Source organism: Calliphora vicina, chromosome 5, assembly GCF_958450345.1.
Source record: "Calliphora vicina chromosome 5, idCalVici1.1, whole genome shotgun sequence".
Taxonomy (NCBI): Eukaryota; Metazoa; Arthropoda; class Insecta; order Diptera; family Calliphoridae; genus Calliphora; species Calliphora vicina.
In genome coordinates this window covers 24,084,075-24,109,582 of record NC_088784.1, presented here as the reverse complement: position 1 = coordinate 24,109,582, position 25,508 = coordinate 24,084,075, and the positions used below count along the sequence as shown (strand labels likewise).

The 25,508-nt window shown below is 33.4% G+C and overlaps 1 protein-coding gene across 1 annotated transcript; it reads left to right on the top strand.

Moving 5' to 3' along the window:
• Positions 1 to 5,386: 5,386 nt before the first annotated feature.
• On the top strand, positions 5,387 to 7,065 carry wal (electron transfer flavoprotein subunit alpha wal). The gene is made up of 4 exons (XM_065512084.1): positions 5,387 to 5,409; positions 5,498 to 5,616; positions 5,694 to 5,834; positions 5,936 to 7,065. The coding sequence occupies exons 2-4, from the start codon at positions 5,572 to 5,574 to the stop codon at positions 6,743 to 6,745; spliced, it is 996 nt and encodes a 331-aa protein (XP_065368156.1). The 5' UTR covers positions 5,387 to 5,409; positions 5,498 to 5,571; the 3' UTR covers positions 6,746 to 7,065.
• Positions 7,066 to 25,508: the final 18,443 nt, after the last annotated feature.

Below are 25,508 nucleotides of genomic sequence, written 5' to 3'. Positions count from 1 at the left end.
AATTGGTAGGTAGTAGCTGGTAGCTTATCATTATCAATTTGTTTTAATGTTATTATTATTATTATTGTTGTACTTGCTTTTTATCAGTTTGTATTTATATATGTATTTATATATAGGGCTTATAAAACTATCCTTTTCTTTAAATTATCAAAATATGTACGAATAATTTGCTTCTAGTACCATACACTTAGGAAAAATTCTGTTTCAAATTTAGATATAAATAATATGCAGAATTGGTATTTTTAATGATTAATAAACACGAGTTCTTAATTTGAAGATTATAAGTATAACAATCAGGCGCGGAACCAGGTCAACCATCTGGAGATGGGAAATAAATTAAAATTTATTTTACATTTTTCCTTTTTTATTTAACAACTAGTTAACAAATACAAATTTTAAATATTTTTAGTTAAACAAAATTAATTTGTTTCCGAAGTTATTTTTTTTAATTTTTTGGAAAATTTTTTTTTTCGAATTATTTTTAAATTTCATAACAATTTTTTTTTTTTGGTGAAAAAAAATTCGGGTTAAAAAATATATTTTCCGATTTTGACCCATTGTAGGTCCAACTTACTATGGCCTTATATACGTCGTACAGTGGCGCCCGTAGAACAAGTGAGTTTGCAAAAATCAAAATTTCATGTGCCCCTAAAAAATATTGAATAAACCTCTTTTACAGTTAATTCTCCAACGATTTCAAAAATGCTACTCTTATTACAATCAGATTATAGATATAGCCCTTCAAAGTTGAATGATTTTCTGTTTTCAAAAAAAACAACAATTTTTAGGTAATTTGGTCCTCTTTCAAATACAATACAGTTCAACCACTGTATAAAAAATGGAAACTTTTAAACTTCTGCAAGAAAGAAGTGTAAAACGAAAATAATATTTAAAAGAACGATGTAAAAAGCATCCTGTTTACAGTTATTTTATTTTATTTTTAAATTCTGGTAATTTTTCACAATTTCTTTTTCAAAGTTAAAGAAAATGTCTAAAGTTAAGATTTGTGAAGACTTAAAAAATAAAATAATTAACGATTTTAAGGCTGGTTTAAAACAAAAAAGTATCTGTGACAAATATTCAATAAATAAATCAGCAGTTTCAAAAACTATAAAGAAAGTTTGTGAGACCGGTTCTGTAAAAACTCAACATTTAGGTGGAAGACCTCGTAAGACTACTCCTAGACAAGATAATTTAATAGCGAGAGAGTTCAAGAAATTTCCAAAAATAACTCCTCGAGAGGTTTTTAATAGCCTAATAAGTACCAGAACAGTTAGTCGCAGGGCAAATGAGGCTGGTCTTGGTTGCTATCGTCCTGTGAAAAAAACACTCATTTCTAAAAAGAACCGTTCTGCTCGTCTACAATTTGCCAGGGATCATTTAAACTGGTCGATACAGAAATGGAATACTGTCCTCTTTTCCGACGAATCCAAATACAATTTAAGAAGCAGTGATGGGAGAACATTTGTAAAACGACCAAAGGGAAAAAGATTAGATCCAAAGTACACAAATAAGACTGTAAAGTTTGACGGTGGCAATATTATGGGTGATGGGGATGTTTTTCAGGGCAAGGTATGGGCCCAATTCATATGATAAAAGATACCATGACAGGTATAGGATACAGAACCATATTAAACGATGTTATGTATCCATACGCTGAGGAAAATATGCCCCTAGTTTGGAGAATCCAACACGACAACAACCCGAGACACACCTCTAGGGTTGTAACCGAGTGGTACGAGTGGTACACATCCGAGGTACGTGTTTTGAAGTGGCCTGCTCAATCGCCAAATCTCAATCCCATAGAAAATCTATGGGAAATTGTAGATCGTAAAATAAGGACCCAAAATTACACCAGGAAGGGAGATTTATCGGAGGCGGTTATAAGGGAATGGCAAAATATTTCAAAGGAGACCATTGACTCTTTAATTGGTTCAATGCATTGTCGATGTGTAGCAGTTATAAAAAATAAGGGATACCCAACAAAATATTGAGTTATAGCAAAGTTTAGACCGTATTTGTTAAAATAATACCTAAGTTTCCATTGTTTTGTCAATGCCGTAATAAAGAAATCTTTTAATTTTGTTTTCTCATTTTTAGAATTTAATTAATTATGTCCTTTGTTTTTTGTTAAATTAAGTTAATAAAAGTATACAAATAAAATACTACAAAAATGTTAAAATTTTTTAAAAAATTATTTCAGATTTAACGCCACTAATTAAATATTTGGAAAAGTTTTCATTGTTTCGTCAACCACTGAATATTAAAAATCGATGTTGTCCTGGTTTTTTTCTCATATCTCAGCCATTTGTGGGCTGATTTTGCTGATTTTAAATAGGAAACTTCTCGAAAGTATGTCTGACAGAATTATTGAAGATTTGGATAACGAAGATATCTGGGGTCTTCAGAAAATTGATTTCAACAGACGAACCCGATTTTTTTTTCACCAAAAAAAAAAATTTAAAAAAAAAACATTTTTTTTTTAAATTTAAAAAATAAAAAACAAAAAATTTTTTTAAAATATTAAAATTAAAAAAAAAAATTAAAAAAAAAAAAAATTTTGTTTACCAAAAAATATTTAAAATTTGTATTTTGAAGTATAATTTGAGGTATAATTTGGCACAGCCGAATATACATAGCTTTCTTACTTGTTATATATGTATATAGATTTGTCTTTTTCACCCCGATGGATCCGCGCATGCCCACCATCGGGTACCGATTGTTATGTTATGTACGTTTTGTATAAAAAACATTTAGTTAGTTTTTGTATTACTATAAACCATCTTTGGTAAATTTCACATTGGATAATGTATGTTCCGTGTGTGCCTTGTATAGATTGATAGTCCCAAAACCTAGTAGTAAGATATGCAAATACTTCTCTTTTTGTTTTGCGTTTTATTTATTTAATAATTTATTGAATCTGTCTAACAATAAGTATTCAAATCGTATAACTATATTTAAATCTAAATCTAGGGATCGATCCCTAACCAGACCATTATTGACAATTGGGCCTCAAATTAATAGGGGTGGTTGATTGCATTTGGCTCTGTGCTAGAAGTCCAGCAAGCGGGTTCGGGTGGCTTTGTAACTTTTTAATATATTTCTCACGGACTTTTCTAAACTCATCCTTTACCAATAGTACATCTAGATCTCTGTGGATGTTCTCATTTCTTATATAACATGGTACGCCTGGTATGATTCTAAGAATTTTTGATTGGAATCTATATAAGATCAATACTGGTATTACTAGAAATTCCCCACAATTGGATTCCATATGCCAAAATTGGTTTGAAAATACTGGTATACTAGAATATCGGTTTATTTAAGCATCAGGACTAACGATAGCTTTGGACTTTTGAAATAGCCTCAGGAGCATTTAGTTCGTCAATTTCTTTAAGAATCGGTACTATTGAATTTTATTTAATTTTGGATCCGGACTAACTTTGTTTCCAGACTTCGGGAATAACCTCTGAAGCACTTAGAACAACGTTTTTTTTTTTGGTTGGGCATAACGCTTGATTTGGAACTTCAGAAATGGGATCTGCAGCATTTAATCAAAGATTTCATATTGGATAGGGAACATTTTATAATATTTCTTTAAAGATCAGGATTAACATTGGGTGTGAACATTAGGAATAGCCTGAGCAGTATTTAGTTTGGCGGTTTATTTAAAGATCAGGACTATTAGTTGGTATTATCTTTAAGAATCGGGACTAACTTTGCTTTTGAGTATCAGAAATAGTCTCAGAAGTACTTAGGAGAAGGATTTCCTTATGGTTGGGTATAACGTTTTATTTAGGTGTTCAGAGATGGACTATGCAGCATTTAAACCAAAGATTTCGCGTTGGATAGGGAATATTTGATACTATTTCTTTAAAAATCGTGATTAATATTGGCTATGGACTTCAGGAATAGCCTGAGCAGCATTTAGTTCGGCCTATGAAATGTTATTTTCTTTGAGGATTGGGATTAACTTTGCTTTTGGACTTCAAGAATAGCCTCTGAAACACTTGAAGTTTTAGCAGCAAAATCTACATTCATCAATCATAAATACCAACTCCAAACATCCTGGTTGTAGGAAATAAAGGAAAAATAAAAAAAAACAATAGTATACTGGATGACTTTAACCATTGAATGCTATATACTTTCGGGTTAAGGAAAAGAAAATTTTGCTAGTTGTTTTGTTGTTTTCGGAAACCAAATTGATGAACTGGGATAATATTTTTCTCATTTAATATGATTTTCATATGATTTTCTTTTGGAATACTTTTTCGAATTGCATCGATATGCAAGAATTTTGTGAAAACCTAGAAAATATAATTTTTAGTTCTACGACCAATATTTCGATATATTACAAGGGGAATGGAATTGTTAAAACAAATTTTTGGCAAGGGTTCACTGTGGTTCCAAATCAAAATCTCGGTGGACAAAATTATTTGGCGATGTAGAAATTACAAACGGAATGACAAACTTATATATACCCTTCTCACGAAGGTAAGGGTATAATTAACGAAAATATGATTCAAAATTTGTTGAACTTCTGGCGCTTCTGTCGAGAAAACGAAATGTCCAATTGAAAAACCCATTTGTATCGGAGGAGAGCAGATTGTCAGTTTCCGAAAAAACTTAGTTTTTCCAAATTCTGAAGATACCGATTTTCATAATTTTGTCCACCTAGATTTTCATTTGGAACCACAGTGGGGTTGATGAAAATTTTAAATTTCCGAAAGCTTAAATAAAAATGTTAACATACATATATTTAAATTTAAATCTACGTCAGGTATACGCTTGCCAAGGCAGCCCGAAATCATATTTAAACATTAATGCCATAAAATTATCTAATTAATAAAGTCAATTGGAAGGATATTAAAAACGTTTTTCTCTGTTTTATTTCAATTTAAATTTATCCGCCTCTATAAAAAACACCTTTTATTAAAATTTGTACATGCTAAATGAAGCAGCAAAAGTATTGCAACGATCACACCGACTAAAACCGTTGTATCCAGGTGAATTACTACAAGGTGGAGTTAATCACACAGCTGATTACTTTTTTCGCTTATTTGGTTCTAGCCTCTGTTAAAGCTAGTTTTTATATTTCAATATCTACATATTCTAAGCTTATTAATAAAATATTTATTTTTTACATAAATAAGTTAAGCTACCACTATGCAATTATCTACACTATTTTAAGTTTTAATATACATTTTTTTATTTTTCATTTGTTTTTTGACATTTACTAAGACCAATTGTAGTTTTTGTAGAACTGCCACCACCTTATATGAATTCGCTTAGTGCTGTATTTTTAACGGCAAATTCCCAAGAAAGTTGGCAACGCTACAGTGGACTTTAGTACTTGCAGCGATCTCATTTTTTTTTCTGGCCAGTCAATTGGATTTATTGAGCAGAGAGGTAGTTTTCCATATGATTTCTTTTTTTTTTTGTATTTTGTGCAGATTTATTAAATTAATCTATTATTTTCTTTTTTTGTAAATTACAGTTTGCTTAGTTGTGCCAATTTATTCCTATATTTTACTTGGGTTATATTTATTATTAAGTGTAAACAACAACAATATGTTCAGCAGCAATACAGCTCGTGGTTTATTGCGTACTAGTCTCGTAAGTTTTATCATTTTCTGCTACCACTTGTAGCATGTGTATGTTTTACTAATTAAGTGTATCTTTTATTTAAATAGTTACACCGTTGCAAGAGTACTTTGGTGTTGGCCGAGCATAACAATGAGGCATTGAATCCTGCCACTTTGAATACCATTGCCGCCGCTAAGAAGATCGGTGGTGACGTCACAGTCTTGGTAGCAGGCACTAAATGTGGACCCGTAAGTTGATAAAAAGTTTGCATAACACCTAATGATGTTGTCTTTATTGTGTTGGTATTGCTTTGTTTAATTATGAAAATATGTTTGTGTATTTTTTACAGGCCTCGGAAGCTTTGTCTAAGGTGGAGGGTGTTGCCAAGGTGTTGGTAGCTGAAAATGAGGCCTTCAAAGGTTTCACTGCCGAATCCTTGACTCCTTTGGTAGTGGCTGCCCAACAACAATTCAAATTCACCCACATTTTGGCTGGCGCAACGGCTTTTGGCAAAAATGTTTTGCCCCGTGTGGCTGCTAAATTGGATGTTTCCCCAATTTCGGAAATTATCGATGTCAAGAGTGAGGACACCTTTGTGCGCACCATTTATGCCGGTAACGCAATTATGACTTTGCGCTCTAAGGATCCCGTCAAGGTAATTACCGTACGTGCCACCAACTTTGCCCCTGTAGCAGCCACCGGCGGCAGTGGTGCCATTGAACAGGCGCCAGCTGGTGAATATGCCCAAAATTTGAGTGAATTTGTCAGCCATGAGTTGACCAAATCTGACCGTCCTGAATTGACCAGCGCCAAGGTGATTATCTCTGGTGGTCGTGGCTTGAAATCCGGCGACAACTTTAAAATGTTATACGATTTGGCTGATAAATTCGGTGGTGCTGTGGGTGCTTCCCGTGCTGCTGTCGATGCCGGCTATGTGCCCAATGACTTGCAAATCGGTCAAACTGGCAAAATCGTTGCCCCCGATCTATACATGGCTGTGGGTATTTCTGGTGCCATCCAGCATTTGGCTGGCATGAAAGATTCCAAGACCATTGTGGCCATCAACAAGGATCCCGAGGCTCCAATCTTCCAAGTAGCCGATATTGGTTTAGTGGCTGATTTATTCAAGGCTGTGCCCGAATTAACTGGCAAATTGTAATTTAACAACAGAGATTAACTAAACAGTAATTTACCATCCTCCAACAAAAAAAAAGAAGTCGTTCAACAAGTTAAACTTGTGGTCGATCGGCATAATTGTCTGCCTGTTTGTTTTATAATGAATGGCCAGTGTGATTGGAATCTAGAGTGCATTTATTAATAACCAATTAGTTAAATTTTAAGTCTAACCAAAAGTTGTAAGTTTTATTTTGTTTTTCATATTTTTTTATGCAAAAAAGTCATCCTACAAAAAAGTGTGAATATTTTTTTTTTGCTTTAAGAATAAAAAGCTTTTTCAAATCTTATAGAAAACAAAAACAATTATACGATCGACCGACCATCTATTTTATTATGCTATTGTTGTTGATATTTTGTATTAAATCTATTCTTATCAATTGACTTTGTTGTTATATTACGCAAGCTTTTGAAGCGTTTAATATGTAGTTGAATTCATGAGATGTTGTAGAGGTTTTCTAAGGGTTGCCTAGTGTCAATGAATTGATTTAAAACAAGGGAATCTTTTGGTCACAATCAACAAATGGAAGGAATTTTGATAGATATATTTCAGAGATGTTCTGATACGAGCCTTTGTGGTAATAATACAAATTAGCGCCTTTTAACAAATACCCAACCTTGCCTTTTCATAAAAACTTTTGAATTTTGTCTGTAAAAATAATCCTTTCCTAAATGGAACTGATGAACTGTTATTTCTGACCATGCATGACTAAAGTCCAGATTTTTTAAAGCAGCGGTTAATTGTACCAGCAGCGACATCAATTCCATAACCTTTTTTGATATCTTTTTTAATTATACGCAACTTTATATGGAATTTCTAGGAGTTTTCATACAATTTTACGCCTTAATATTTCATCAAATTTTAATGGACGTCCTGTTGGTGGCAAACTTTAATATTTTAAATATTATTCTCCCACTTTTGCCGTAGATTGTACTTTATTTGCCAACTTGACATATACAGCCCAATTATGAATAAGAACTCCGCGGGAGATTTTTGCCTTTTCTCATTTTTCCTATTCAAATTCAATGGGAAAAAACTCCCAGGGAACAAACTCCCGGGGAATTTTTTATTCATAATTGGGCTGATAATATTCCGTCGTCGGTGGATAATTCTTTTCGTTATTTTATTTGAATTCCTTGACAATTGGCATACGAGTGCTGTTTTTGTTTTCACATTGTTTTTTTTAACTAATGCATTCTCACCAATTAGGTTTTTGACAACTGAGTTAGGTCTATGACAGAAGAGTTTCCGACCTATGTTTATTTATATATGAAAATCTTAATGTAAATTATCTATTTCGAAAATTTCTTAAAAAATTAAATTTTTATCGAAAACAAATTGAAATTTGGAGTAGGGAAATGATTTTCTATAAAATCTTAAATTTTTCTAGTACTAAAATCTAATGTGTAACTTCCTTATTATCACCATTTGTATTAAAAACATTAGCATACTTTCAGGCTAATTAATTTACTGATCCCAGCAAATATTTGATTGCATTGTTTATCACCCCTATCGTGAAATTTATGTTGCCATGAAATATCTATTTTCCTCGAAGGGAAAGATATTCCCCTGAACTTTCCATTCACAATAGTTGATTTTGTTTGTAACAGCTGTTTATTGATTACAAAATTTCACAACATGGGGAATTTTTTCACTTGAACAAAGTTTATATGTAAAAAAAATGGAAAAAGGGAACCTATTTCATGTGAAATATTTATTCTCTATAGGGGTGTATGCTTGCGTATAAATGGTAGATGATATTTTATTTTATTATAAATTTCGATATTTTATTCTTGTTTAGTAAAAGTCGCACGTTAAAGTCGATCAGTTTTTCGAAAAATGATAACTCCATCGTTGTTAGCATACAATTCTACCTTGGATAGGATATACAGTATTGGCCATAACTAAAGCACCCCCTCAATGAATTTTTTTTATATGGTATTTTTTTGTATAAAATCAAAGTTTTAAATATCTAAGGAGTGAGATCGAAAAATTCTTAACATACATATATGTTTATAAAAAAGAAACCACTAAACTTACAGCTTTAATTTTTTTTTTATTTGATTGAAATTATTATTACAATTTACAAAAAAAATTATTTTTATAGTTTTAATCACTAGTGATGAAATTTTGAACCTTTTTCGGAAACCCTTCCATTAACGTTTTTATAGTGCTTTCTGTCACTTTGCTCGAACATGTAGTCCATCTCCGTTTAAAATCTACCACACTTTTGGACACCTTTTTTGTACTCTTCAATTCTCTTTTAACAAGAGCCCAATATCTCTCCACTGGCCTTAGCTCCGGGCAGTTTGGAGGATTTGCCTCTCTTGGTACAAATACCACATTATTGTTCTTGTACCACTCAAGGGCTTGTTTGCCATAGTGACAGGATGCCAAGTCAGGCCAAAAATAAGTGGACACATTATGAAGTCTTATGAATGGAAGCAGCCTTTTTTGTAAACATTCCTTGATGTAAATTTCGGTATTTATAGAGCCCGTTGTAACAAATGAGTGGCTTCTTTTGCCGCAACTGCATATTGCTTGCCATACCAAGAACTTTCTGGGAAATTTTGTCTGCTTTTGGGTCCTAAACTTTTCTTCAACATTCCCTCGAGCATCAGCAACATAAAATTTTTGACCTGGAAGTTGCGAAAAATCTGCCAGAACATACGTTTCGTCATCCATTATGCAGCAAGAATATTTTTTTATAAAACTTGACTTCAATTTCCGTGCTCTGTTTTTGGCCTCTAAATTTTTAGTAGCGTTCCTGTCAGGAACTTTTTGAGCCTTGTATGTTTTTAAACCTGCATTAGCTTTAACTTTTCGTACCAAATAGTCCGAGCACTGAGCTAACCGGGCTGCTTTCCTACCGGATGTGTTGGGAGCTCTTTTGAAAATGCGTTCTATTTTTTTGGCTTTAGAAACATCATGTGGACCATTCCTTCTACCTGAACCAGGTTTTCTATCAACTGACAAGTTCTCCCGGTACTGTTTAATAACATTGGAAACAGTTTGACGGCAGACCTTTGTATGCTTGGCCAACTTTTTGTAAGACCAAGTTGGGTTTTGTTGAAAATATTTAATAATTTCAGTACGCACTTTTTTCTGATCACTCATTTTAATCAGATTAACAAAAAAATTAATATAATTGACATTACACATAATAACTGACATGTTTTTCAAAGGTAACTTGATCAAAAAAAAATTCAAATAATACTTGGGTTAAAAAATGTAATGAAAAACGTGTGTTAAGAATTTTTCGATCTCACTCCTTATTATGTATTATTTTCATTTGTTAATATGTTTAGTATTGATAAACAAATAATTTCAAAGTTAACCTTTCCATAAGAGGTAACTTAAAATCAAAAAATATTTTAAGGTAGAAAATGAAACCTATCCTTCAAGGATAAACTATAAAAAAAAATGTTAATTAATTTTTTGTTGCAAATCCTTTGTTTTGGATGGCACAAGAACATCTCTTTGCATAGAAGATATTATGTTTTTATGGCGTTTTTCGATATTCCTTCCCAGGCTATTTTAACGGCATGAAATAAATCGTGAAAATTACCGATCCTTATTTCCGCAATTTTTAACGATTTATTTTCATATTAACAATGTGCCACAAGTTCTCAATAGGATTGAGATCGGGAGATTGACCAGGCCAATGAAGAAATTGAACCTTATTGCTCTGTAGAAAAGTCTTACAAACTTTGGAGGGGTGCTTAGGATCGTTATCCTGTTGGAAGCTCCCTATAATTGGCGTCTCTTCACTGGCATAAGGCAACACATTACGGTACATGAACCGATCCATAATCACATAAATTTTATGATTTGGCCCAAATCATTGATCAGAAAAGCAACCCCAGACCATTACATTGCCTCCTCCATGTTTAATTGTTCCTTTGCAATACTTAGGATTCAGTCTTTCTCCTTTTGGTCTGCGTACACGTCTTATTCCAGCGGAACTTTTTAAGTTGTATTTGAATTCGTCAGGGAACAGTACTGTCTTATATTTTTGGACACTCCAGTCGATGTGGGCTTTGGCAAACTTCTTGTTCTTTGCTGATAGAAATGCTTTTTTTTGCTGGTCGTCAGATGAATAATCGGGCTTCTACTACTCTTCTACGGATTGTTCTTTCGCTAACGCATAATCTTAAACTTGTTCTTACTTGACTAGCGGATGCTGTACAATCTTTTTGTATTGCTCTTTTGATCAAGTAATCATCATATCGTGTGGTTTTACACGAACGACCTGCAGAATGCACCGGTGATATGCGGCCAGTCTTAAAAAATTTTGAAACGAGCCAGAAAATAACTGATCTGTTAGTTGAATATTTTTTACTAAATTCATGTAGTGATAAGCCCGTCTTCCAGTCTTCAATAACTTTAAATTTAAACTTGTTCCTTGTCATTGTTTTTTTCACAATAAACTGTATAAAACTTAAATTTTGCACACTACGTCTTCTTTTATTTTTATCTTTTGCAATTTTTAAATGCATTCATTGTGATTCCCGATAACTCACATTGCAAATATGCAGTACCGAGTCAAATTTTTAAACATCTTATAAGAGGGTGCTTTTGCGTTGCGTTGCGTTTTAAGTTTTTATATGATTTATCATTTTAAATTAATTTTTAATAAAATTATCTTTTACTAAATGAATATTAAATGAACATTAACAATATTAGTTAATAAAATATTGTTACGTTTTAACCTTTTCAAAACGTTGGTTTATTTCCTTTAAATAAACCGGATACTTTTGATTGCAAATAAAAGCCGTTTAGAAGTTTGAAAATTGTAACAACTCTTTATTTATTCAAATGTACAACAACATCAGAATTAAATAGTCACTCAATGTTTTTTATACACGTTTATAAATTCGCAGAAATACAGACACAATTTATAATGTACACGAATTCACTTGAAAAACACAGCACTCAGTTGATGTTTATTCGAAAAGCGTCTCTGATAAACTCACTAACGACTGTAACCTCTGCCACTATTTATTCGATGTTAATAATGCCCACAGATATGTTACACTTTGCTATTACAGCACTGTTATTTGAAAGCATTAGGCTACTTTTAAATCAGCCGTTAAAATCGTTATATATCAAGTACAATTTCGTAACAATATATACAAAATACATCCCAAAAAAGCCGTTTTTATCAAAAAAAAAATATGATTTCAAAAAATCCTTTGAGGGGGTGCTTTAGTTATGGCCAATACTGTATTTAAAAAAAAAATTTGACAAAAGCACGTCCAAAACCTCAAGAAAAAATTTTTTTTTTGTTTTGGAAAAACTGCTACGCCATCGATTTTAGCGTACAATTTTACCTTGGAAAGGTAATATTTAAAAAAAAAAATTAAATCACCCGATTTTTTTTATAATTTTGTTTATTAAAAAAAACCTTAAAAATAAATATTGAGAAAAATTCAAAAATTTAAATTTGGACGCCTCGAAAATGATTTTTTTTTTACTCATGCCAAAAGCTATCGAAAAATCGATGGCACAATATCGATTGCTAAATCGACCCACCCTAATATTTAACCCTATTAACACATTTTAATGATGTTTCGATAATAAAACTGTAAAAATCTCCCTTTAAATGGTATTACATGAAGAATTGGTTATAATTTAATTTTTTTTGGTTTCATTGCATTAATTCAGAGAGAATCTAAAAAAATCAAACACTTGTGATAAAATAAAAAAAAATTTTTTAATAAAAATCTCAAAAAACTGACTTGTATTGGGACAAAGTTATAATTTTTAACATTTCTTTTCCTAAATTGACAGATGACCACGTACTGCTACCGCTTATTCTCAACATTACCTAAAATAAATTGGTGATACCTAAAACCGCAGTGTCCGAGCGATAGGAACAATTGAGATCTACGTTTGGACAGGGTAATGAACCGTTTGGACTGTCTAAATCCTGGTAAGTTACCTCAAAATCGAGCGAATTCCGAATAAATCCAAAACCGAATTCGTTCCATAGTGTATCCACGTGGCAAGCCAAAGAATGGTTCAGGACATATTAACGATCGTCGGATATCACTTATTGGCCAGAATAATGGGCCGATTATGGATGCCAACCGAACTTCAGTTGCATTGTCAGTTGCCTAAATGCTATTACAGATGGCAGCTGGCAGCATCATTTTCTGTTGCCAAATGGCAACCAGAAATTTGCGTTTGCCCTCTGGCAACGCAATTGAAGTTCGGTTGCCATCCATAATCAACACATAAGGCTCTAAGAGCTGCCTGGCTATCCAACATAACAAGGATCGTAGTATTCCTTAAACATTCATTAGACCATATAAGGATGACGTAAATCTCCGCATGAAATATTGATGGGTATGTACCCTTTTAAAAATTGGGCCGATAAATACCAGACCCAGTGTCTTCATTCGCCTGTTTAAAACCAATGGTAAACCACACTTGATCATCATTATCCTGCCACCATGTCTGATTTTTCCACACATCCCTAACATGTGCCCAGAATATCCCCGGTAGTCTGGATATTAGGGTATTCATTCGACTAATGATCGTTCGATTAATCGAATAATTTCTTACGAATAATTGTTCGAACAATTTAAAAATGACCATTTTCGAATAACGAATAATTCGAACAATTTTATGTAGAATAATCGAATAAAAGGAATAAATGTTCATATATATTTTAATTTATTAAATTTTCATAATTTCAAATTTAAATAAGTAATAAGACTTACAAAAATTGTATTGTTTCTGAAATTCGAGAAATAACTAACGACAAAGGAACTTTCGATCACTATAGATGAGTGTTCCGATAGCTCCTTCTATAAAAATATAAATATTACTGCAAGAATTTACAATTCTAAAAACAAATCTTTCAAAATTTTTAACTTAGGACTTGAACCAATGAAAATAAAAGGTACGGAATAAAATATTTGTTATTTAGTTGGCAGAATATTAGAAGAATCGCAATTAATAATAAAAATTGTAACTTAGATTAAAGTGGAGTTGAATGTGATGGAGAATGTGATTTTGAAGCGGTCGGATCTATTTATTGACAAACATTTCAATTTCTAATGAATTTGGTTTTTGATATTGTGATCTTTTACTACATTACCAGTCCAAGTACTCTACATTGTGAATACCGCTAGAGTATAATTAATTTAATAAAGAATTAGTTACTCAATTTAAAACCCGAATTAATGAACGACATAAAAAAATTCTTAATACGTTTATATTGTATTTGAATTCAGGATCATGTCCAACTAGCTCAAATTTTTTAAAGCATAGCTCCAAAACGGAAACTAAAGGATTTGCTAGTCAATTGTTTTGTAGATTGTTCGGGAGTTAATCTGAGCAGAATATTTCTGTTGAAAATTGAATAATGATGGACTTTGTTTTCGAATGTTTTTTAACAATTTCAATACTTGAATTGTTAACTTTAACGTTATTTTTTGTTTTTCTTTAACAATAAAATATTAAAAAACCTACATCAAAACTTCGTTCTTTACTTTTCTAAAAAATTATATTATTCGAATAATTCGATTAATTTTAAACGTGTGATCGAATTATTCGAACAAGTTAAAATCGCTTATTCGAACAAGAGAAAAATCGAATAATTCGAATTCCCTACTGGATATACTTCTATAGGCTTTCTCCATTATCAATATATGTAAGGGTGGGATGTGTAGGTTTGCATAGAATGAGTGGGTTCATCATGGACCCAGTAATTGAAATACAGATGAGGCGATAGACCTATGTTATTATTGGTCTTATCACTGTAATAAAAGACCAGTAAATCATCTTCGGTTTTAACCCTCACGTTTTTTCAAAATTTAGCTGCAGGCTTAGATTGCCCTAGTATCTTTTTTCGTAGTAAAAATTGCAAGTGAGAGTCCTATAAAGTGTAACCCCAAGATATTTTACCTCTTTACAAAACCCTATAGATGAGCCTTACAATGTAGACACTATTAAACTAATAACTCTTCGTTTGAAATTTCCGTTTTAAAATTTGCTAATAAAACAGCTAGTTTTGTTGGAATGGGTTTTAAATTTCTTCTAGACATGTGTTTTGAGGCAATGCAATAATTTATTTTGACATTTTTGATTAGTTAGGACCGTTAACGTTTTTCGTATCGATATTTAATGTAGTGAGTATTTTTGGGGTAATAAAAACTTTATTATGGTTGGCATACATATTAAAATGTTTATTTTTAAGATTATTAAAAAGTATAGTGCATATATCAAGGTTAAATAAAATTAACAACCCAACATTGTTAGTGAAAAAACTTAATTTGATTATGAAAATGGAATTAAGAATTAATTCTTTCGAAACTTTTGTTTCACTTGCATTTGCTTTATTTTAAAACTATGTACATTTTTTAAGATTATTTCCAAATACAAATAGTAGGGACAGTATTTAGTTGTCTTCTATAAAATACTAATTAATATGTCTACCATTTATTTTTAGAAAATTTAAAAATTCATTTTTAAATGTCATTTTCCAGTAAGAACCAGCTTATGCAAAGAGCGCAATTATGCAAACTCATTCCAATGAAATGAAATTAATTAAAATTTTTTGGATTTGTTTAAATTAAATTAATCTGATGTGTTTAAATTAGAGAACATAGAATTTAAAACCAGTTTAGGTATTACAAAAAAAAAGAACAATAAATGAAAAGAAAATACCTACATAATGTGGAAAATTTTAAAGAATTTTTTCTTAAATGATTAACAAAATTTTGTGTGGGGTACCTATACAAAGAATACTTAGAAAAAAAAGAATCTCCCAGCTCTATAAATATAATTAAAACAAACTACATACAATAAAAATTAAATAAACTACCACATTTCATCTAGATAAAACTTGTATCTTCTATATATGTATATATAAACGTACATACATATATATAAAAGATAAAAGAGATGATAATAGCCGGTAGACATGTTTAATAATAACCGTTAATGTAAACAAGTTATAACAAGTCTCTTAAAGTTACCTAATCACACTCTTACGGAGAGTACTTACTATAGTATGAATAAGTGTTTATGTAAAATGTATTTAAAAAAACAATGTATTTATTTATTAATTGCTCTGGCTTTTGGGATTATTAAACTTTAATGACACAGTAACAGCATTTAGAAATAGATGTTTAAAAAACACTTCTTTCCATTTATTTCTAAGCCACCATATGGCGGTGGTTTTATTGATAAGGATAGTTTAGTTTTTTCTAATTATTATGAGGCATTTTAATATGAAATTACAAATTGTATAGAGATTTTAATCAATTAAAGAGAGTCTGTCAGTCTGTCTGTCTTCCTTATATAAATGTTGTACATGTTGTTGTTGTATGCTTGTTTGTTTGTTTTTATTTTTAAAAGAGCACAAGAGGAGGGTGTGTATTTTTTGTTGTTATTGTTCATAAATCTCCTCGTGTATGTTATTATTGTTTTTTTTTTTCATTTTATTATTATTATTATTTGCACATGCTAATCGAAAGTAACAAAACAAGTTTAGCCAATTTGTAAACATAATTACTAAGCATATTTTTTGTTTGTTTGTTATTTACCTGCTCTACCATATTTAGTGATACAATAGGAAGTGGCAACTAACTTTATAATCAAAAAAATCGTAGTTATAGTTAGTAAAAAATAATTAAATGATTTTTAAATTGCTTGATGTATTCGTACATATTATATTATAGAAACCCAATGAATATTTTAGCTAAATTTGTAGCTATTTACTATTGAAATAATGTCATGAAATTGTTATGTGTTTGAAATGAATAATTGTTTAAACAAATAATGTGCATAGTCATTAAGGTCGAGATTAGGATGAGCTACTTACAAATGATGTCAATATAGAGCTATGTATACCCTTCACCATGTGTGGTTTGTCATTCGGGATCATTATAGATAGCAGAGTCAATATAGCCATATCCATCTGGCCGTTATGTTTAAATGAACTTTTCGAAGACCCCACATAGGTTAGGTTAGGAAGGGGTGTACACTATGTGCACTTCAACTCGGAGACCTTGAGGTCCATTGTGATTCCCTTCAATAGATACAGTGGTTGACAAAACAATGGAAACTTTTCCAAATATTCCATAAGTAGAACAAAATTTAAAATATTTTTTTAAAATAAAATTTTTTTTTTTAGTATTTTATTTGTATACCTAGTTTTATTTATATAAATTAACTGGAAAACAAACAACATAATTAATTATATTCTGAAAAAAGGGGACAAAATTAAAAATATTCACTATTTCGCTACTGACAAAACAATGGAAACTTTTAAACTTCTGCAAGAAAGAAGTGTAAAGCATCCTGTTTACAGTTATTTTATTTTTAAATTCTGGTAATTCTTCACATTTTCTTTTTATAAGTTTTTCGCATAATTGCTTTTTTCAAAGTTAACGAAAATGGCTAAAGTTAAGAAGACTTAAAAATAAAATAATTAACGATTTTAAAGCTGGTTTAAAACAAAAAAAAAAAGAATCTGTGACAAATATTCAATAAATAAATCAGCAGTTTCAAAAATTATAAAGAAATTTAGTGAGACCGGTTCTGTAAAAACTCAACATTTAGGTGGAAGACCTCGTAAGACTACTCCTAGACAAGATAATTTAATAGCGAGAGAGTTCAAGAAATTCCCAAAAATAACTCCTCGAGAGGTTGTTAATAGCCTAAAATTAGAAATAAGTACCCGAACAGTTAGTCGCTGGGCAAATGAGGGGCTGGTCTTGGTTGCTATCGTCCTGTGAAAAAACCACTCATTTCTAAAAAAGAAACGTTCTGCTCGTCTACCAGGGATCATTTAAACTGGTCGATACAGAAATGGAATACTGTCCTCTTTTCCGACGAATCCAAATACAATTTAAGAGGCAGTGATGGGAGAACATTTGTAAGACGACCAAAGGGAAAAAGATTAGATCCAAAGTACACAAATAAGACTGTAAAGTTTGGCGGTGGCGATATTATGGTATGGGGATGTTTTTCAGAGTATGGGCCCAATTCATATTATAAAAGATACCATGACAGGTATAGGATACAGAACCATATTAAACGATGTTATTCGCTGAGGAAAATATGCCCCTAGTTTGGAGTTTCCAACACGACAACGACCCGAAACACACCTCTAGGGTTGTAACCGAGTGGTTACAATCCAACGAGGTACGTGTTTTGAAGTGGCCTGCCCAATCGCCAGATCTCAATCCCATAGAAAATCTATGGGAAATTGTATATCGTAAAATAAGGACCCAAAATGACACCAGGAAGGAAGATTTATCGGAGGCGGTTATAAGGGAATGGCAAAATATTTCAAACGACTCTTTAATTGGTTTAATGCATCGTCGATGTGTGGCAGTTATAAAAAATAAGGGATAAGACTATATTTGTTAAAATAATACCTAAGTTCCCATTGTTTTGTCAATGCCGTAATAAAGAAATCTTTTAATTTTGTTTTCTCATTTTTAGAATTTAATTTATAATGTCCTTTGTTTTTTGTTAAATTAAGTTAATAAAAGTATACAAAAATGTAAAGATTTTTTAAAAAATTATTTCAGATTTTAGGCCACTAATGAAATATTTGGAAAAGTTTCCATTGTTTTTCATTAAAACTATATTTTCAAAAAACCGAAATGTTAAAGAAAACCGAAACCGGTCGAGTTTACATAGATGAAAAAACCGGTTGGCCGGTTTTCGATATGTGTCCAATCATACAGTACCCAGTGATTATACCCGTAAGAAGCGTAATTAAATTCCTACTAAGAGACAAAAGAGTCCTGGTCCTATCCTCTGTCAGAGAGGGCCAGAGCATACTGGATATTGAACAAGAGATGATATTTGACCACCTGAGTTCCGTCTCACTCAAAGCCCATTCATCTATCAATTTCGATACGGTCACCATAAAGCATACTTATACATATTTTCTGGATCGTTATGTTGAAGTCAACTTTTCGAAGCCCCCACATGATTTATACATCAATATATCCGCTATAGTAACGGTTCGGTTGATATTTAAATTCGGGAATATCGGCCAAAATAGTCTCCTATACACTTTGTCCAACGTTTCTCCAATTTATGTATAACTTCCATCGTTGGAGTCAAATCTCTTTCCGCCGAGCCATTTCTGCAAGTTTGAAAACAAGAAAAAGTCACTAGAAGCAAAATCCGGAGAATAGAGCGTAGCTTAATTCATGGATTTTCGGCATGGAAAGCTCTCTCATAACCAAGAGATCATTCGAAATCGAAAGCACAGAGCCATGTAAGATGTGTAAGGCTTCCACAATCTCTCGCACTTTTAATTTCACGTTTCGTTAACGTTTTCAAAACGGCGCAAAACCTTTTCCATATTGAGGTTAAACAACGACAAACAGTCCTGCAAAGTTGTCACACGATTGAGTGTTGAAGGAAGCATTTTCATACCCAAGGGATCATTCAAAATTTAAACCACTGAGCCATGTGAGATATCCACAATATCGGACTTTCAATCTCCGATCGGCTAATACCATGTCGTGAATTGTTTTATTTGATTCAGTTGTAGATACCTCAACTGGGCTTCCAGAACGTTCGGAATCTTCCGTGTTGGTACGGCTACAACGAAATTCATTAAACCACTTGTTTACCATGTGGTTTAATGTATTTATCAAGCTTATCCATTTTCTCCTCAAGTCACTAACTAAATGATGCAGCTTGTTCAAATATTGACAGGAGACAACTATCAGATGCCTGACCCGCACTTCTATAAGGAGACTATCTTGATTTTTGATCTATATCTGGATTACTAAGAGCTAGTTTCTTACTTGTCAGTTAAACTCAGCTGAACACGCTGTTATATTAAACCTGAAGCATATTTAGCCGGGATTTAACCAATGATTGTGTTTCTCACTAATAGATTAATTTTGTTAGCATTGCCATACTTTTGAGTCAAATCACATGTTTATTCCTCAAATTTGTTTATATAAATATGGCAACACTTTAAATATTATAAGAAAAAGCAACCGCGTACATAACTTTTTTAGTAAATTTTTACTTTGTAAAAGAAAAAGTAACATTAAAGTATATAAAATGTATATTAAAAATTATATTTATGTTAATAAAGCAAATCAAAACAAAGAGCTGCTGAGCTGAATTGTTTATTTTATTTTTCATCTGTTTGTGCTTTAGCATTTTATACTTAGGTTTAACTCATCAATGATGCTCAGTTAAACCTAGATTATATAGTAACAAAACAATAAGTGAGAAACACAATTTTTAGTTTAATCTAGGTTTAAGCGATAAATGTAGATTATCTTTATCCCAGAAACTAGCTCTAAGTCGTTAACATAGACAATGTGGATATATAATGATCTTGGGATCTTCCATTAGGGACTTCCGAACTTTGACATTTATTCAGTTTGTTTTGCCAAATCACCATTGACGGATATAGAGTTCAAATGATAAAATTGTTTTATTAAAATGGTTATTCGGTTCGAGCAACGCTTCGCCCATCTTCAGCGATGAGGATGAATGGGTATTCAGCAAACGAAATCCACATGAGATCCAAGAGCTGTCCAATGCATCCCGAATATTCTTTTTAGCTACGTTTATTATAATATTGTTTCTGCCTTTAATGTCTAGGGCTTACAATAAGTAATTAAATCTTATAACTAAAACTAATACGGTTCTCTCAGTGGAGAATCATATTTGCCAAATTGGTATCAAATTAAATAAGTGGTAGATCAGCTCTACGCCTTGATCTGCCTTGAGTTACTGTAAGCAGCCTTGCTTACGTCGCCAACTAAAGCGTCGCAGTGTCATCTGCAAAGTTGGAAATGGTTAATTCCTTGGAAACGGACAAATCAAAGGTGGATAGATAAGTAAGATAAGCGTTGGTCCTAGAACACTTCCCTGAGATACACCAGCATTGATCGCAAAATTGCTTGTCATATAAGCTATCCGATAGGTAAGACTCTAGTATTTTGATGGTACTAGAAGGCAGTAGGCATTTTATCTTGTGTATTAGACCTTTATATCAAACCTTGTCAAAAGCCAGGGCAACATCTAGAAATATTGACGAACAGTACTTTTCAGTTCAAACGATGCCAATGTCAAATCCTTTCCTGTCTTGGGAGATTTTCCAATCATTCGAAAAAACTCCTAGCGACAAGATCGCATTGAATAACACTGTGAACCCAATAATTGCCACATCTGGCAGATTTCCAACCAGAGAAGGTGTAATTAAATCATAACCTGGGGATTTTTTTTAGTTTAAGATTGTCTTTTATGATTTTCTAAACATCTTCTTGACTAATATTGATTAGGTCAGAGTCTGTTTCAATGCCAACAGGCAACTCTCCTAATACCAGGTACCATCAGATTTTCTTATCGGACTTTGACCCTCTATCGGTGGCATAATGTTAATCCGGAATATTTCACTGTTTTATCTGTTTCAATATTTGTTTGAGAACGACATTGGTCAGGCCATCACCGTCAACGGCGAGCGCTATTAATAGAATATTAAGTACTTCTTTTGACCAGAATTGGATGATGTGGTCACCAACGTCATGTGGTTTCAACAGCAAGAGCACTACGTGCACCCAGCTCATGCCACATTGGAAAATCTGCACAAGTGATTTGAGGGCATGGTCATGTCACATGCAGGAGATGTGAACTGGCGAACGAGATCGTGCAATCTGACCCCGTTAGACCTTTTCATGTGGAGTTTTAATAAGTCACAAACCACAGCGGCCCTCAAAGACAATGATTTATGCGAAAGAGTAATGGAAAATTACACACTTTGGATGCGTGCCACTCAGCGAAGTCTCGGCGGACGTTTTTGTTGTGTTGAGTATCAGAAAAGAACTGTCATTTATTAAAACTTCAAATAATTCATTACATGACATAGTGATATAAACTTAGTAACTACTTTGTATAAATAGGTTATTCAAACATTTACAACATTCCGCCTGAATAAATTATTTATACAATTGATTATATAAATATTAATTTAAACCAGATTTAGAGCTTAGTAATTTCAGCTTGTCAGCACTAACTGCCTTAGTGAGAAAATCTGCAACCATATTACTGGTGTCCACATATTTCAAAATAACCTCCTTACTCTCAAGCTTTTCTCGAATGAATTTCGCTTTCAGGTCGACGTGTTTAGTTCTGTTTGAGAATGAGTTGTTCTGAGCTATATTAATCGCACTTTTGTTATCGCAATTAAGTATTATCTGTTCTTGTTGTTCTTGTACCAATTCTCGATGTAAACGTTGCAACCAAATACACTCCTGAAGAGCTGACACCATCGACATGTATTCCGCTTCAGTTGAGGAGAGTGCGATTGTGCGTTGTCGCCTTGTAGACCACGAGATCGCTCCACCTTCATATGTAAACAGATATCCTGTTGTTGAGCGCCTGTCATCCACATTACCAGCCCAGTCTGCGTCACAAAAACCAACCAGACCACCTTGACCACACTGATACGTTAGTCCTTTATCTATTGTGCCTTTGAGATACCTCATAACTCTTTTAACTGCAGCCCAATGAGTTCTACCGGGGTTCGCACTAAAACGGCTTAACACATTCACTGCATAACTGATGTCGGGACGAGTTATTTGTGCTGCAAATAAAAGACATCCCACAGCCTGCATATACGGCACATTCTCCATTTCCTTTTTTTCAATTTCATTGGTGGGACACATTTCCGATGTTAATTTTTGACCAACATCCATAGGGGTCGATACTGCCTTACATTCAGTCATTGAGAAACGCTTCAATATATCCTCAATATATTTTGTCTGATCAATTCTGATTGTGTCATCCTTATAATCACGGGAAACTCTCACTCCCAAAACTGAATAAGCTTCACCCAGATCCTTCATTTTGAAATTTGTGGCCAAATCATATTTTAGTCGATTGATTAAGTTAATGTCGTTGCAAAACACCAATACATCGTCGACATAAATTGCAACATATAAAATAATCGAACCTTTTATATAGTAATACACGCATTGATCGACATCGCTCCGCCGCAAACCGAATTTCAGTAGCACTTCATTAAGTTTCTTATTCCAAACGCGGCTAGACTGCTTCAAGCCATAGAGCGATTTCTTTAAACAACAAACACGACTGCTGCCGTCATTAAAACCTTCCGGCTGCACCATAAAAATCTGCTCTTCGAGGTCGCCATTAAGAAACGCTGTTATTGCATCTAGCTGATGAATTATTAGCTTATGTTTCGCTGCCAAGGCAAGTAAAAGTCGTAAAGATGTGTATCGCACTACAGGTGCAAACGTCTCCTCGTAGTCGATGCCTTTCTGCTGACTACAGCCTTTTACAACCAGTCTTGCCTTATGACATATTTCGTCACCATTTGCGTTGAATTTTCTTTTAAACACCCATTTGCACTTAATGGGCTTTTTGCCTTGAGGCAAATCAGTCAGACACCACGTATTATTTGCCGTTAGGGATTCCATTTCTGAAATCATCGCTGACTTCCATAAATCAGCATTTGCAGATAAAATAGCTTCGTCGAATGTTTCGGGGTCACCCTGTTCGCCATCACACTTAGTGTGCGTAACACATAAATTATATCTTCGTCGAGGCTTACTAGCAATGCGATCTGATCGACGGACATTGTGCTCATTTTCGGGATCACCATTGTTCTGCTCATCGCCATTTCTGTTGGTAGCGCCGATGTCAATTGCGTCCTCAAACTCGTCACTATCAAAACCAATGAAGTCTTCCTGTTCACCAGTTGACAATTCTTCACTACTTTCCTCCCCTGAATTGGCAACTTCCTGTTCAACACCAATATGAACTAAAGGAGAAGTAATGTTAGTAGGAACATTTTCAGTGACACATACCCTCTTATTGTCTTCAATAAAAATGACATCACGACTGATTATAATGTTGCGAGTAGTTGGATCCTGTAGTCTGTACGCCTTACTTTCATTGCTGTACCCCATTAAAATGCATTCTGTAGACTTTAAATTCAGCTTAGTACGTTTTTGTTTGGGTACGTGTACAAATGCCTTGCTACCAAAAATACGCAAATGTTTCAGGTTGGGTTTCCTACCCGAAAACATTTCTTCCGGACATCTGTCGTTACCACGGCACGGCACAAGATTAATCAGGTATGCTGAGGTCATTGCAGCTTCCGCCCAATAAACGTCACATAATCCTGCGTCCAGCAACATACATCTTACGCGTTCCATAATAGTGCGGTTGATGCGTTCTGCCACGCCGTTCTGCTCCGGCGTATATGGTGCTGTTTTCTGATGCTGTATGCCACAATGTGATAGGTACTCTTCAAATTTCTTATTAGTATACTCGGTACCGTTATCGGTGCGTAAAATTTTTATTGTGGCATCACATTGATTTTCAGCAAGCTTCTTAAAACGCATGAATTCATCCAAAACATCTGATTTACGCTTAATTGGCACAACGAACACTTTTCTTGAATAATCATCGACGAAGGTCAAAATAAAACGTTTTCCAGAAAAAGATTCTGTACTAATAGGACCCATTACATCCGAATGCACGATTTCCAATAGATTTGTTGCACGGTGACCAGTATCGTTAAATGACATACGCGTTTGCTTACCCCTTATGCAAACTTCACATTTCTGGCCCAAATCTTCATTATTGCATCGTATGCCATTTGATGAACCCATGACTCTCTTAAGGTTTGAGTCACAAATATGTCCAAGCCTTCTGTGCCACAATTCTGAAACGTTTGTAGCAATTAAAGCGTTTTCACTATTTTCCAAATTTACGCCGCAATTTAATTTGTATAAATTCTCACAAACTTCCGCCGTTGCCAACAATTCACCGACTTCGTCAAAAATCTTGCACTTGTCGGCTTCAAAAAGTACTTTATTGCCCTTTAACGTCATTTGTCTCACAGACAATAAGTTAACGGACATTCCAGGAACATATTCAACGTCTCTAAAAACTGCGGTGGTCTCTTTCCCGCCTGATTGTAAAACAACATTTACGTCTCCGGCACACTCAATCATCATTTTCTCGTTATTTGCAATTACAACATGTTTATCGTCGACTTTCTTTGTATTGCTCAAAATACTTTTGGTATTTGTCATGTGTGAAGTCGCCCCTGAGTCTATAAACCACTCTTCAATATTGTTGTTGTTCTTTACTGTATGTAGACAAGACGATGAAAATAAAGAAGTTGCTAACGAATTTCTTTCCTCATTCTTCTTTTTCGTTGCGTTTGGTTTTGCTCTTTGTGGACAATTTTTCGCCATATGCCCTTCTCCCTTACACGCATAGCATTTGAATTTGCGAGTGTTTTGTTTCTTATTAGAAACCAAGGCCTTCTCCACTTTTGGACAATCAAATTTTGCGTCCTGAAGCAACAAATTTTTCACCATATCAACGCTTAATTTCGACTTGGAGTTCTCCACTGCCATCACGAGTGATGCAAACTCGTCTGGTAAACCGGCCAGCATGAGTGAGGCTATCAATTCATCATCAAGTTTTAGCCCACTTTGTTGAACTTTCAGCGACATCATTATCATTTCGCTAACATACTCTTGTACACTGCCAAAGTCCGATAGCTTCATCTGGACCAAACGTTTGAGAAGCTCGACTTTCCTAGTTAGTCCCGTGTCTTCAAAAGCATTTAAAAGTGCGTCCCAAGCTTCCTTTGCAGTGTCCGCTGTCGCAATGTGAGCAAAATTCGATGGTTCCATCATGAGCGTGATTTCGGCTAGTGCGCGTTCATCTTTTTGAAGATCGTTGCCAGTAGGAG

Bases quoted from the DNA above. Each gene is read 5' to 3' on its own strand.
- wal (XM_065512084.1), top strand. From the start codon at position 5,572: ATGTTCAGCAGCAATACAGCTCGTGGTTTATTGCGTACTAGTCTC. The intron at 5,617-5,693 runs GTAAGTTTTATC...TTATTTAAATAG, and splicing joins GTTTATTGCGTACTAGTCTC to TTACACCGTTGCAAGAGTAC. The intron at 5,835-5,935 runs GTAAGTTGATAA...TATTTTTTACAG, and splicing joins CAGGCACTAAATGTGGACCC to GCCTCGGAAGCTTTGTCTAA.